Genomic DNA, 16,174 nt, shown 5'->3' on the forward strand with positions numbered 1-16,174 from the left:
CCAGGTCATGGTAATTTAGTTGGTGGCTGTTCAGTTGGTAGAGTTCAGATGCAGCTTCTACCAGACAGTTTTATAGTTGTAGAGAGAACAAAGTGGACACAGGTCCACATACAACAAGCCAGAGAATGAGAAGAAGACAGAAAATTAGAAAAATTACTAGAGCCAGTTTGAGGCCAAGTGGAACAATTCAGTAATAATAAACTGAGAGAAGCCAGTTTCAATCAGTCAGCTTAGAGAGGCATTTGAGGCAAAACAGCTGAGTTGAACCAGCTAGCCAGAGTTCAGAAAGATATAGAAAAAGTAAGTTTATTTAGCAGTAAGCCTCCAAGGCCACAATTACATCAGGAAATAAGAGATACATTTACAAGAAAACATAGAGAGATGGCTCAGCAATTAAAAGCCCTTCCTGATCTTGCAGAGGACCTGGGTTTGATTCTCAGCACCCACATAGCAGCTCACAACTGTTTATAGCCCCAGTTTCAAGGGATCTGATGCCCTCTTCTGGCCTCTGTGGTCACCAGGCATGTTTATGGTACACAGACATATACAGGCACAAACACACATACACATAAAATAAATAAATAAATAAATAGATAATTTAAAACCCTCTAAAGAAGCCATAAGTTACACAGAATGGTCCTGTAATATGTTGTACAGCCACCATGACAAACTCAAGCATTTCCCTACTACTGGAAATGTGAGTTATTTTTACTTTATGCTAACACAAATAACAGCATAATCCTTAAAAACAATCAGTAACCTAAAGGCAGTAAGCACAGAGAACTCATGAAGAAGGCCGTATGTGGGTAAGGTTGATAAGTGAAAAGTAAAGCTTATATAGGGGATGTGATTCAGTAGAAAATGTGGCCTCATCTGATTAAGACTTAGAATTCAGTCCTCAGCATCTGAAAAAGTAAATAAAACAGGCCTGCAAACACATGAACACCTGCACCTTCACCACTTAATCTGCACAATATACAGAAATTATGAGTAGCAGTTTTAACTATCCATAGAAAATGTCTAAAATAGTGTTTGGTGGTGAAAACATCCTGGAAAAAGTATTCCAATGCAATGTATAATAACAGGAGCCTTTATAAAGACTAATGCACGAAGAGAAGAAGACTTACCCCGAATGTAACAAGGCCTTTAAATAATTGGTTAATAATTTATTTTTAAATCTACCCTGAATATTTTTTTAATTCTAGATGCTACACACAAACATGTATGTGACTTTAGTTCATTTTACACACGTTAACTTAGTCTTATACACAGATGTTTAAAGTTCGTGCAGACTATGGTTCATAGTATCACAATGGTTTGCGTGCACCCTCCAAAAGTTCACATGCTGAGACTGTAACCACAATAGAGAGGGTTCAAGGGTGTTAACGCCTTTCCTATGGGGCTGCATTAGTGAGAGAGCCTGCTGTCATAGAAGTGCCTGCTCCCGTGCACGTTGCCCTATGGCATGTGTTCAAGTGCTCGTCACTCGGTCATGTCATGTGACCCTAGCCAGACACCACCACCACGCTCGCAGATTTTCCAGTCTCGGGAATCATGAGCTAAATGGCCTCTGTTAGAGCAACATAAAGAGACTATTACCATTCTTCAATTCTGTTTGCCCCACCCAGTACCACCTGAGTCTAAAAGGTCCCCTGCTTCCTGCCCAGGCTCATAATTGTGAATTCTTGGTCCTGGCGCTTTGCTACTTTGAAGGCTGTGGAGTCTGGCTGGCACAAGTTATTAGGGTAGAAATTGAAGGCAGTATCTTCTTCTGGTCCCAGCTAAGGCAGTCAGCCACTGGAGGAATTCATCACCACGTATCCCATTGCCACAGCCAAGCGCTGTGCCACTCCTGGACCCCTACCTTCCCATCAAGATAGACCATACCCTCTGAGGCCATGAGCAAAAACCAGACAAAAACAAAAACAAAAACCTTCCTAAGTCTCTTCTGTCAAGCGACTTACCATAGCAATGAAACAACTGCTACAGCATCATCAAACATTTTCATTTCTAGTCCAGACTTTACCTTTCTTTCTTATTTTATTTATTTATTTATTTATTTTGAGACAAAGTGTAGCACATAGCACACTGACCTAACTATGTAGCTGAAGGTGACTTTAAATACCTAATCCTCCAGCCTTTACTTCCTAAGTGCTGGATTTAACAGGCCGTGTTAAAATGTGAAACAGTTAGACTTGTTTTGTAAAACTAATTTGCATTTGTTTTAAGGTTCACAGCTCACTGTTAAGTTTTGGAAGAGAAAATAGATACTTTCTCAGTGAGAACTGTATGAAGGCCTGTGTGGAAGTGTATTAATGCCATGAGCATGGCCATCTCAAGATCCACAAGGCCTCAGACCCAAGTATGCTGCTCCAAGTACAGATGTTGACACTGTATGCAGAAACTGCCATGACTCTAACCTGAGACAGCTTTCCTAAGCTAGCTAACCCACCTCCTGTTTCCCCTTCTGTCTCTGCTACACAAGATAATGTGTTTCCTGACCACTGCTGGTACACCTTCTCTCCCAGACAGCAAGGTCCATCAGAGCCTTCTGCATCTGTGCTTTCACTTAATCAGTCCAGCCAGTTCACTCCCAAAGCTAGGAATGCCACAGCAGCACACTATACAAAGCTTAATGCATAACTTATCCTCCATTCATCCATAAATATATAGGAACTAGTTCTAACACTACAAATGCACGTTTAAATATCCCAACAGATTAAATAAGCAAACAGAAATTTCTCTTAGATGTGAAATTTCATGAGCTATTTCATTACTTTGTACATACTGGTATATGAAAAAGAAGCAGCTCGTTAGGCTGAAAATTTAGGAACTGTGAAAAAAAAATTTATCAATACTTCAATCATGTTGAACTGTGCTATGAAGCTATTTCCAGAACAAAAGTGAGGGGAAGCAATTAATATGTCAGCAACTAGATTACCAAAAAATTTTTCTTTCTTCTTAGTTCTTTGGCAGGAGTTTTAATATATAGTCAAACCATACTTTCAAAAGTCACACTACTCTCAAATCCACTCTATCAAAATGGTTGCCTTTGATTCAATAGTTTAACCATTTTTAAGATTTTAGTAGAAGCCATAGTACAAATGAGATTCAGAAACAATAAAGTGTATTGTTCATTTTAACTAAAGATACCCTGAAATTTTCTCTTTCCATTAATGGCACAAATATGTATGATTACTGCCCAGTACTGCTGTGTTTAAGATACAGCCAGAGATCTACACAAGTCTATCACAGGCAGGCATCTTAGGAAAGCCCACAAATTAGACAGTCTCAATTACAAATCCAAAGCCTAAAAAGGCAGTCCAAGTCTACAGACTACCAAGTTAATTCTCAGAGTTATTTTCATCATTATATCACATAATAACAGTTAAGAGCAGTATATATGGTGTGTTTCTGTAAAAATCACTGACACAGTACAGACCACAGCCAGCAAGCAGGTGAAATCTACAGTGACAGTGTTTAAGGAAAGACTGCAGTTTGCCCATAGCAATTCCAATCAACGTGAAAGATACTGAAAGCAAAAAACAATACACAGTAGGGGAGAAACAGCCATGGGGTCATTAGGGAAAGGGCGGTCTTCTGAGAGAAAACCAACATAAAAATGGAAATGAGCATTAGCATATGCGGGCCTTTCTAAAATCCTGTGCTCACACACACACACAGACACACATACTCACTCACTCTCTCTCTCTCTCTCTCTCTCTCTCTCTCTCTCTCTCTCTCTCTCTCTCTCTCTCTCCTGTTCAACACCAGCCCTTTAAAGCTCTTGAACAGGAGTGCAAAGGAAGCCAGTGAGCTGATACACAAGTTCAATCCCAGACAACTGGGAGGTAGGAGGAGAAGGACCACTCCAAGATGGAGGCTATAAAGGAAGTTCACACTAGATGAAGCTACCAAGCAGCACCTTGCTTTGAAACACCTCTCCCTAAAAAGAGAGCGCACTATGCAGAGCAAGCAAGCTACCCCGGACACACTCTGCTACACAATCATAAGTTCCTCCACCCACTGGGCATTCTGCTCTTTCCCAGGTCTTGAACCTTCCTTGCCCAGTAAAACCACATTAAGAGGTGGGTAGCACTCGTCGTCCTCTGTCTTTGCTGTTAGATTTCCCTGAAGGCCACCATCCTCTCTCACTTAACAAGTCCCAAGCCATATTCATTGTGTCGCCTACATTCTCTTAAAGAATATGCTCCAGATTCCGTGTACACAAGATGTCCAGAAGAAGCAAAGCCACAGAGACAGGAAGTAGATTACATTTGCCACAGTGGAGGAGAAAAAATTAGGAATGATTAACAACAGGCTTGGAGTTTTTTGCTAGGTGATGGAAACATTCTAGAATTAGACAGTAGGGATAAAGTAAAACAGTAAAAATCAACTGTGTACTAGAAATGGTGAGGCTTTAGATTGTTTGAATTTTATTTCAATACAAAATCATAAATCATCATTCAAAATACAACAACACGTGCATGGATAACCAATGTGCCCTTCCTTTAATTTTTCTTTTACCCTCCAAAGAATCAACTTCCCATAAGAACCATTATTCAAGCAGAAGCTGATAGATCAGCTTTCTACAACATGTTACTGATGCTTCCTTCAGTAACTAGGAAACCACACTAGACTACACTTAGTATTGCCAGCTCTAAGTCTCTATGTTGCCAAAGTGAAGAGATTAACAGTGGGAAAAACATTAGAAGTGACCAGGAAAAAAAACTATAAAGCAACATAAAAGCAGCAAATGGTTTTCTGAGTCAAGGATAGCAATGTTTGTTTGCTTGCTCAGAATTTAATTAGCTTTCTGAACAAGTCTCTAAACTACTGTTTTGTGTATAGTAATGAAGATGTTAGAAAAAAATCAAATACAGACAAGATTTGACACATTACTTCATATGAGTAGGTAGCTGGGTAAATGAGGTAAGCTATGTATGAACATTAACAGTTCAATTCCCCCCAAACTTTGCCATCTTGCTTTTAGAGCTCATGAATCCAGCAACTTGTGTTCTTGCAAGAAGTTAAGAGGAAAGACAAAACAGTTATGCTGAGCAAAAACTTCAAAATCTGCTGCTAAATGCAAGGAAGCATCAAACATAATTTGTTGTAGGAAAAAAATTTCTTTGTAAACAAATGACAATTGTTCAGTGACAAGAACAAAGAGTCCAGTGTATAGCCTTGAATTTTAGGCAAGGGACTACTTTTACATATATTATTTGATTCTGCATAGTATATTCAATTAGTTGACATTTTTTCATTTGCTGCATTATAAGCCACAGGTTATAAAACATCAAAATATAAGAGGAAATCCAATTTAAATGTTATGCCTTCAAAGTAATCCAAATAAAAACAAGATAATTAAGACAACAATGCTTATATTTTCCTCTTGAAGCTTACTGATTTAGATGCCCGAAAGAATTAAAGAAATGGAATTTCTCAGTCAACCAAAAACTTCCTCCTCCTGTCCCTTCATAATGAAAGCCACAAGAGGGTCTAGGCTGTGGCATTTTAATGACCCAAACTCCTTTGGAATGCAAAGACCATAACCCACTTTGGCATTAGGAAACAGCACCTTATGTAACTGCAACTTGTTCTTTCTTACTTCATTGTCAAGGAACCCTACTCCACACAACCCAGCCAAGGAGCAGATTGTTGAAGGTCTTGTGGCTAGCTTCTTTGGGGAGCTAAACCCCTGATTCACACTTAAATGCAAAGAGAGGTCTAGGAAGCAGCATCAATCAACACCACTTAGGCCTTGTTATAAACACACATTTTCTCTGGTAGGACAGCACACACCTGTAATCTCAGCACTCCAACAGCTGAGGCAGGAGAACTGCTAGGAGTTCAAGACCACAATGGACCAACAAAACATGTTTTAGGCCAACTAGGGAGTGGTACGCAGTGAGACCTTATCCCAAGAACAGATTAAAAAAAGAAAAGCAAATAATGATGTTTAGATTTCGGTCCAGACCAACTGTTGAATAAATTTGCTACATTTTAAAACACTAAATTCTATTACAAAGGTCAAAAAAACATATGGAGACTAAAGATTAGTTCTGTGGTAGAGTAATTGACTAGAATGCCTAAGGCCAACATCCAGCACTGCCCACTCCACCCACCCCATGCCCCCAAAAATGAAAGAAGACAAATGGGGTGTGTGAGTGTTCTGAAGACTGACATCAAACATGGAAGACAGCTTATGAGAAAGAAGCACCATGGGCTTGGGCAAGTACAGTCAGTGAAAATGCAAGCTGGTAAAGCAGTGACAAAATTCAAAAAATATATTCAAAATAGGTAATTTAGTAACCATCTGATATTATAAAAATAGAATATACAGAGATAAAGGGGCTGAAGGGACTAAAATTTTAAGTAATGTCATCTCTAGACTGACAGCTGTGTCACCTCTCTACAAAGCTACCCATTTCAAATCCTCCAAATGGCTTTTTTCTGGAGCTGCAGAGGATTTCCCTGAGAAAATAAATAAAACCTGAGGCTCCTAATCTGGCAAACTTGAAATGCCATACCTATACTCAGTGTGCTTGTCACTGAACAGTACATCCCTAGTACAAAGATACTTCAGCCCTAATATCAGCTCTGGTCCTCAGAGCTCCCAACATCAATGTGGAAGGCAGATAAGGACAGCTTAGGGTACATAGCAAGACAGAGAGAGAGAGAGAGAGAGAGAGAGAGAGAGAGAGAGAGAGAGAAGGAGGAAGTGGAGGAAGAGGAAGAGGAGGAGGAAGAAGAGGAGGAGGAGGAGGAGAGAAATAGAAGAAAAACAAAGAAAGAAAAAAGGAGGTGAGGTGAACACCATGTACCCAGGAGGGCATGAGACACGGAGCAGGCAGCATGAACTTCATGTGATACTAGGCAAGCACTCTTCCACTGAGCTAAGTGCCCAGCCCTTTGCATCTGTCTTACATGTATCAATCTACTTAATTGCTTTCCTCTTGATTCTGGACTGTGTTTTAAACTGAGAAATTCCAGATTCGGTGATTTTAAGCTGGTTGCAGGCTGCTTCTGTCGCGCCCGCTCGGTGACAGCTCTCCTGGCACTGTACTTAGGACTGAATCACTGCATCAAGGTAACTTCTCAGGGAACACCTACAGAAACAGAATCTGCATTTTAACAAGTTCTCCAAGTGATTCATATGCATATTACAGCTTAAGAAGCACTGTTGAAACCTGAAGCCTCCACAGACAGAAAAAGTTGGATCTCAGAATGCTGCTCTGCACATCAGTGCTGAACAAAAAGCATTCAATGCCCAGGACATTGGCTCTGAGGCCCCACAAGGCAGAGAATACAGAGAGCCATCTTCCAAGCTCCTGCAATGGTGAAAGCAGCACCTCAGCCTTTGCCTGTCTCCTCTGACTTGCTGACTTGCAGCACAGTTGGAGAAACACTCGAAGCAGGTAACACAGTGCACCATAACATTAATTCTGCCATCTCATACTTCCTGGAAGTTAAGAAAAATCTTTTTCAGGTGATACCATTTTGAGAATACAAACCCAAAGAACACAAGGCTTCAGGTAACAGAGAAAGGGATATGTGTGAGTTCCTTCATGAGGCTGTGGGACCTAACAAAGGTCACAACATGGTCGATGAGACTGGAAAGCCTTGCTGATGGGATGCCTGCCTCCCACGAGGGCCCTTCCTGGGATGGAGCTCCTCAAGCATTCTATTCAAGAGTCTTCCTGACGCATATTAGAGGCTTCAGTCAAAGTTTTAAAATGATAGGAAAAAAAAATAGTAAATAGCCAGGCGTGGTGGCACATACCTTTAATCCCAGCACTTGGGAGGCAGAAGCAGGCAGATGACTGTGAGGCCAGCCTGGTCTACAAAGCCAGTCCAGGACAGCCAAGGCTACACACAAAAACCCTGTCTTGAAAAACAAAACAAAACAAAAAACAAAAAACAACAACAACAAAAGGACTGGTCTTCATTGATATAAGGCATACTTCCTTTAAATTCCCTGTCTTTAATTTTTTTCTGAAAATCAGAACATCATTCTATACTTCAGATTAATATTCATCATAACATTCTCCCACCTTAATTCTCAAGGGAAGGTTTGTACTTTCTCTGAGTAATCCTATTCTGATATTCCATGACTCAAATAAATACTTCAATCTATACAATCAGAAACAATTGTGCCTGTGAAAAGATAGGGGAGTCACACTATCTCTTGGCTAACAACGCAATCACATCTTTAGGCAGAGGGGAGGGTACTGAAACAGCCTCTTTCTACGGATCCCACGATGGCCCTGAACTTGCAATGCTCCTGCTCCAGCATCAGAGTCCTAAGACTACAGGCATGTGCCGCCATGTCCCAATGAATCTGACCACTGCCAAATAACCTACAGTGTAGAAAAGATCAACTATTACTTTTGTTTGTTTGTTTCTGAGGGTCCATCTTGAACCCATTCTAATGTCTTGAGCATTTACTGGGAATCCCTGTAAGAGAACTGGTCTGTACGTTACAAACAGTATCACACCACACAGCACAAGCAAGAGACTGATGACGCACTAAAGATACTGGGAATGTTTTGCCTCATAAAGGAAAGGATTACCAAGAATATAAACGTTTCCAACATCATTTCTGTGAGGAGTATGCTCTCTATTGCACCTCAAAGAAGACATGTTTAAATAGCCAAGAAAAAGACTTTGATCTTAATATTCCATTGCCGAAATAAAGCTTCACAAAGATAAGCACACATACAGTGAGTGGTGGAGCATTCTGTTTCAAATAACCTATGCGATCCACATCTCTGGGCATCAAGTACAGGCCAAGAACTGTGAAGGGACTCAAGAGGCACAGGGGTGTTTGGGCACCGTTTTGTTGGGCTGTTCAACCTGAGTTTATTTTAAATAAAATGTATGCAGGAACTGGCTATTAGGTCACAGGAGGCCTAATCTTACACAAATAAGTGTCATCTGCAGCTAACAGCATGACAAGCACACATGATGAACCTACAAAAGCCCTTGTTGAATTGTGTTTTTAAATTACTCCCCTCTGAGACAAGGAAAAAAAATCTTAAATGGGGAAGGAACAAATCTCTCCCGTCAGTAGAAAGCAGCTTTCAAAATGTCCAAGTGTATCCACTTTCTTGTTAAACAAGGGAAGCAACAAGAAAGAGTAATTGTCCTATTCATTACAAAAGAGATAAGAATGACACTTCTGTTTGCAAACTTAATTCACTCCAACTAGTTAACAGCCCAAAGAAAAGCAAATGCTCTCAGTAACTCAAATCTTCCCATGACCCAAGGTCTTTATAAAATGGGCTAAGTTCACATATTATCTATTGCTATGTTAAACCCAGTTTGAATGAAAGAAGCAACACACTAATTATAAGCAATAGAAACAAGGAAGTCTGACTTTCAAATGTTCATACCCAAAGAGCTGGCTTGTTCACAAAGGAAGACATACTTCAATGACAAATCCTTTAAAATCCATCACACAAACTACTGCGCAGTTATGTTCCGGGCGTCAGAGGACCCACATACAAGGCTGGAATCCCACGAGACTCAATAGCTGACACTCTAGACGATAAATTTTCATAATCTCCTATTCCCCTGCTTTAAGAAGGCAGTGGCCGGGATTAACAAACTCCTTGAGGAGTTATTTCAGGTATGCATCTGTTGTTCAGTTTGAAACAGTTTAATCTTACTGGTTTCTTCCTAAGGGGCTAGAAAGATGATGTTCAAAGGACAGCTAAATAGTAAACATTGGGAGCTCATGTACTGACTTAGAGAATCGGTACCTTTGATGATAGCCTCAAAGTGGGGCTAACCCCAAGGTCAGGCAAGCAGAGAGACTTAATACAAGAAGGTCTCAAAACATCCAAGGACACAGCTTACTCTCAAACTAAGTTCGTATCTCTGGTCCATTTCAAACATAGATGAGCTGCCTGTGACCATTCTGACCCCCAAACGTCCACCTTACACTAATAAAGTAAAACTGCTGCACTAATTTCACAGACTATTACTTTATTTCAAAATAACATTGTCTAATCACAGCAGAGCCAGGCATCCCTGTGGGTGTTTCCACGCAAGGTCTCTATCTTACGGCTTCATATGCAAGTTCAAGGGATAAAAAGAACAACAGACATCGACTTCAGGTTCTGAGGAGCAAACTGACACAGATAAGATATCAAATTCCAAAGCTCTCATCCGTACAGCCTGTGTGCTAGCAGCATACCCCAGAAAGTGGTATCAAACTACACATTTGCACCATAACTCCCTAGGCTCCCCACAGAGATGATGCCAGAAGCTAAGGACTGAGCTGGTGGGCAAGTACACTCTGAAAATGCACTCCAGGGGATTCTAATACTCAACTGACCGCCCACTGCCCTTACTGCCATTCCCACTAGGGACATCGCATCCCCACCCCCACCCCCATCCCCGTTGCTGAGAGGCTTTCTGCTCTTCTTCTATACCAAATGTGAGCTAAGTGGATCATTAGAATAAAGCATCTGAATTCGATGGCATTTATCCAGTTTATAAGAGGTAAAAATAAACCCATGAATGCCAAGTCAAGTATGCTCCCTTTCACAAAATTTCACTGTAAAGCCACCTAACAAATTCAGAAACTGAAGATGCATATTGCCACAGCTCTGCAGACAGAGAACTTAAGTCAGCTAATATAGCTCCATAAAGCAAATGTCCATAACCAAGAAGTAATGCAAAAAGAGAACAGAAAGTTCAGCAACATGAGCCATTAACACTGAAGTAAGGAACAACTCTGATACACTTAAGTAAATAAAACGTCGAGGCTAGCATAACCCCCCCCCCAGTGTACTTTGAATCCCGTGTCTTATGATATAGAGTCAGAAAGTGATTATTGACAGGTAATGTTAAAAACAAAAACAAAAACAAAAAAGTCCCCTTGTAAAAGCAGCTGTATTTCATCCACTACTGGTTTTCTGTTTCTGCTACGCAGCCTCCACTCTGCTGGAATGTATCTCACAAACTTCTCCAACTTTCTGATTCCTTGCTGGTGGCCTCTGCCCACCATACATTAACAAATCTCACTGACACCTCTCCAAATCACCTGGGACAGGTGCACACCAACAACCTCCAGCTTCTTACAATATCTAGCCGTTGTCAAATCTACTCTGCATAGGCCCAGATACTGAAAAGAAACAGGGGGAACAATCTGGAAAAAACAAAAAACAAAAACAAAAACAAAAACATACTTACCTTAATCGGAGCACAACTAAACTTAATTTTCCTATTTGCTGGGATTTCCTCTTCTTCCGGCAACCCAACGATCTCAGAGTATTCCATATCGGGCTGGTAGTAATTGTCTTCGTCACTGTCATCCTCTTCGTCTGGCTCGGTGCCTGTCTCTCCCCAGTCTGAGTTATACCTGGATCTCACCCTATACACATTATAGTCACTGTGCATGTATACATGGGAACTCTCAAAATTATTCGAGTCTTCCGGTACTTCTTTCCCACAGCTGGATGCAGACACATCAGGAGAGGTTACCTCACCACCTGTAAGGTCTGTCTTCTGCTGCAGCACTGTCTCGCTCCCAACCACATTAGCTTCTGCATCTTCTAACTGTTTGTTCTGTGGTGAAAGGGTTTCGGATTTTGGCATTGCCTGGCTTTCAGCAGAGGGTTCCTCAGGACTATCTTTGTCGATGCTGTCCAGAGTCTCTGGGTGAGATGTGAGGTCCTCGGCTTCTGTGCTCGGCTGTCTCTCTTCACTAGGCAATGACGCTAGAGAGGTACCTTTCCGAGCCACTTCTGGTACTGGAACACCATTACTCTTCTGAGCATCCTCTGTATCAATACCTTGTTTGTTTGAAGAAGGTCTCGAATTAGAATCCTTGAGACGGCCAAAGGTGTCCAAATTGGTAACGGTAACAGATGGCAAGTTCAGGGGGTAATGCCCAGTCACTGAGTAGTCACTGTTCTCAGCCTTCCCAGAAACACTGGCACCTGGAGATTCACTGTTCTCAAACACTGCACTCAGTTGACTCACAGTTGGGGAGACAGCTTCAGTTCGGGGGCTCAGGCTGTCCAAGGAATCACTGCTGCCTCTGTTGGACTTGGAACCACCCCACTCATCCTGTGGCTCAGTCCCTCCGGCTCTCTCTTTCTTTGGGGAATAGCGATTATTTTGCCCTGACTCATGCACGCTTCTCTCAAACATCTTTCGAGTCTCTGTGAACTTAGTATATGAAGGGCCATCGTGCATTGTGTCAAATCGACTAATTCGTTCAGAAACAGAGGACTCCAACTTAACCACTGAGCCATCTGTCTTCTCCACAAACTCTTTGGGCTTCATTCTTCTCTGAGGGGAGGAAGGCCTGCCCTTTCCCCTCGTTTTGGCGATGACAGCAGCACTGTCACTGGGTTCCATGCCCATCTGCATGAACAGATTTTTAATTCTGTTGACATTGGAGCCATATTTCCTACCCCTGCTCTGCTGGGAGCCCTCACCTTCTTTCGCTTTCTGTTCCCCATCTGACTTGGGCTTGTCAAAAGTACTTTTCAGTGCCTGGAACTCTGTTCTGTATGCGTTCCTGTGAGGAGAGGCACTTCTGAGAGTGGTTCTTTCACCTGAAGATTCAGCTTTCAGCATTTTCACTTCAAGGATAAAGAGCCAATGCTCATAATGATGGGGAGAAAAACAACAAAAAACCAAAAGTACCTCTTCCTATGCCCCAGTATTGGGCCAAGTAAAGAACCCCTCCAATGGCACACTTTTCCAGGGATGATCTCAACAGGTGTATTAGAAATTTATTCACAGTCAAGAGTTACACAAAGTGGCTTTTCAAAGCAAGACTAGAGGTTCATCTGTAACAGAAAAGAATGAGTTTCTGAATTCGTGTGTTTATCTGAATTTCCACTTAGTCAACTGATCAACACTCACACACATTTTATTTTCCAAGTGGTTTGACCACACATCAAATACACGGACGTTAAAGTTAGGAAGCTAAAATGCTATTCCAATCGGTCTTTGGTAACAGAAGTGTTTCAAACATATCTTGGAGATCCTTACAAAACACCACCTCCTCCTCCTCACCCCTCACACCTCATCTTTAACCCACTCCACCCCACCTCCACCCTCTTGACAATGGTTTAGACCAAGTTGTGACTATTTCTGTAAGTGGCTTATGAGAGAACTCGACAATTCCTCTACTCCTCAAAAAAAAAATTTTTTTTTAACCATCAAAATGGCCATTTTATTTGGGAATTTTCCATAAACGTGCAGAACAGGGAAAAGTTTGAGGTCTATGTTTCCAAAGTCTAAAATATGCCTGCAGAGGCTTTTTTGATGGTTCTGATCCAATATTCTCATGTACAGCATGCTCAAAGTAACTACTTCAGGACAAAACACACACAAGTTCTGGAATGTCAATTAAGTTTCCCTGTAAGTTTTTCTATGCATTGTTTGGAAGTTTCCTAGCAAAGAGGCTATTATTAATTACGGAGTGGGATGTGGAGTCTCGTGGGACTAGAGCCATGAGAATGTAACAATCAGAAATCAAGTACTCCAAAACACTTCCTTCCACAGCCCTGAACTGTCTATTCCTTCTGGACCCTAGCTTAGTACAAGCTGGAGGAAAAAAAAAAAAGAGCAAACGCCATGCATGCTAGCTGTTCTCCAGCCCACAGCTGGATTTTCTATCAATATGCTGGCAGTCCAACACTTCAGGCAGTCAGTGCAGTCCCAAACATTTTTCAATTTGGTTTGGTTTGGTTTGGTTTAATATTAGACCGAACCACATCACCCTCACGCACCATCAGCTGAGGAAGCCCACACTTTCGCTTAGATCAGCTCCAAACTCGATTCTTGGCCCAGCATGCATGCATGGCCCATGCAGGCAAACAAGAAAGGCTTTCTGAGTGTGGTGCCTGTGGTTTTGGGTTTGGGGTTTTTTTTTTTTTCTTTTTTTGGTTTTTTTTTCTTTCCTTTATTTCTTTTCTTTTCTTTTTTTTTTTTTTTTTTTTTTTTTTTGTAAAGCGTTGACAGTGTCCTTTTACCCATAAACACCCTCCCCTCTCCCCTAGTCTCACACCCCGTTCCCTCCCCCCCGCCAATTCGAGCCCGAGAGGGGGGCGGAGGCGGGGGCGAAGGGGCCGCCGGGGACTCAAAACCTGCCCTCACAAAAGACAAACATAAATAACACCAACTTGAGAGGCAGCCGATTCCCAAGCCTGTTTCGGGACGCAATACCTCGGCCCTGGGGCAGGGCCGGGAGAGCAGGTGACGCGAAGCGCTACGGTAGGAGGTCGCAGTCTAGCTTTGTGCCAAGAAGCACCAGAAGTCCTAACACATTGGCTGCGGCTCCCGGCGGCTGCCAGGCGGATCCCAGTGTGTGGCACCGGGAATAGACGAGCTCCCGGGCCACATTTAAGCCGAGAGAGCAAATGATAGGGTGATGATCACAAATGCCTCTTTTTTTTTTTTTCCTCCCAGTGTACCGGGAAACAATAGATCCCACGGCTAATGCCTCCGCTCCTCACCCCAGCGCGCCCGCCCGCAGCCCACCCCCACCCGCCCGCGGGTCCGCCTTTGTGCACGCCGCCGCGTTCCCCGCGCTCCCGCCGCCCCGCCACCCGCACGCCGCCCCCTTACCGAGCGGCCCCGGGCGGGAGGTCGGACTCCTCCGGCGCCACCCCCCCACCCCGGCCCCCGTGGCCGTGCGGGCTCGGCGCCGACCGTGTGCCCTCCACCCGCTCGTCACGGCGCGGCGCGCGCGGCAGCCGCCTGCACCCGCGCCTCGGCCCCCCACGCGCGTCTTGCCCGCGCGGGGCGGCCCCGGCACGCGCGCTGCGCTCACCCACCCACCCCACCACCCCTCCTCCGCAAACCCACCCACCCCCTGCCATGGCGGGCCCGGCTCGGGGCCCCGAAACGCTAGCACCCTCGGCTGCGGCCTTGGGGGACCGGGACGCGCGACTCGGCCCACGTGCGGGGCCCCCCACGCCGGGCCCTAAGGCCCCGCGAGGGCCTGTGGACTAGGGGACAGGCCTTGGCGAGGAGGAAGGCCTGGGGTAACAGGTGCCTCACCTCGGCTGATGGGATTAACTCTAGGGCCGCGGAGAGAGGGAGCCCAGCAGCGAAATCCCAGGAGAGGGAGAGAGGGAGCCTCTGGCGGCCAACGAAGGGCGAAAAGCACCGGCCCGAGGCGAGGCCGCCCCACCCCCCCAAGACCGTGGGCGAGGGGCTCTGGAGCTCAGGGCAAGGCCTGCGCCCCTGGGGTTCCAGGGCAGGCTTTGGACTATTGGATGCTGTCGACCCCCCCAAGTCTGTAGTTCGATTTGGTGACCCCAGGCATTCGAGGCCGGCAATGGCCTAGAAGGCCGAGACCTAGGCCCTACTCTACTGTGGCCTTCAGTGGGACAACCCAGTTGGATCTCGAGGCTTCCACAAGGGATGAAGAGGACTTAAAACTTCTTGTAAAGCTTTTCACTTCTCGCTCCCTGGTTTTGCCCTTTTATAAACTCTCAATATACCCTCTTCTCCCAACTATGTAAAGTATTACATACTTTTTTCCCATGTACGAAATGGACCATGATGGTCAGTATACACCATTAACCCATCCAAAAAGTCCCGTGGGGCAGAAATACAATTCTCGAAGAGACAGAATTGTGTAGTTTGCCACATATGTGTGAGATTCACATGTAATCCCCACACTGAGACAAGAGAATTGAGTTTGTGGACAGCCTAACCTACAAATCCAGACATTGCCTGGAGATTCTTAAAACAACAGCTATGAATCATCGTGACCTTTAGTCTCAGCATTCAAAGGCAGTGGCAGGTGGATCTCGAGCTCGAGGCCAGCCTGGTCTACAGAGTTCCAGGACAGCCAGGGCTACACAGAGAAACCCTATCAGGGAAAAACAAAAACAAAAAAAACAAAACAAAAAAAAAACAAAGCAAAAGTAACAACTCGAAATCATATATCTGTAGAGGAAAAAAAAAAAAACAAACAGCAAGATAGTGCAACCCTTTCGATACAGACAATCTAGAAAGAGACAAAACTATTTAATAGTCCATAAAGCACAAAAGATTTAGAATTGCTGTAGTACTGGCAGACCATGCAGAGGAGGACAGAGGTAACCACTTGATACTGCCGATCTTCAGTCTCCTAATCATTTCGGTTAAAAATTTGCAACCTTTCTTTAGGTGGCAGAAAACTGGTTTA

At 43.6% G+C, this 16,174-nt stretch overlaps 1 protein-coding gene across 11 annotated transcripts in view; it reads right to left on the reverse strand.

Moving 5' to 3' along the window:
* Positions 1 to 15,149, reverse strand: part of PPP1R9A (protein phosphatase 1 regulatory subunit 9A) — a 293,927-nt gene extending 278,778 nt beyond the window's left edge. For all 11 annotated transcript variants that reach the window (XM_084785945.1, XM_084785944.1, XM_084785938.1 and 8 more), the window contains exons 1-2: positions 15,037 to 15,149; positions 11,206 to 12,815 (exon numbers count right to left, since the gene is read on the reverse strand). In XM_084785945.1, coding sequence (XP_084642071.1) covers positions 11,206 to 12,600 — 1,395 coding nt within the window. In that variant the 5' untranslated portion in view covers positions 12,601 to 12,815; positions 15,037 to 15,149. The remainder of the gene's footprint in view (positions 1 to 11,205; positions 12,816 to 15,036) is intronic.
* Positions 15,150 to 16,174: the final 1,025 nt, after the last annotated feature.

The sequence above is a fragment of the Acomys minous genome (genome assembly GCF_964271855.1).
Source record: "Acomys minous genome assembly, chromosome: 6".
Lineage (NCBI taxonomy): Eukaryota > Metazoa > Chordata > Mammalia > Rodentia > Muridae > Acomys > Acomys minous.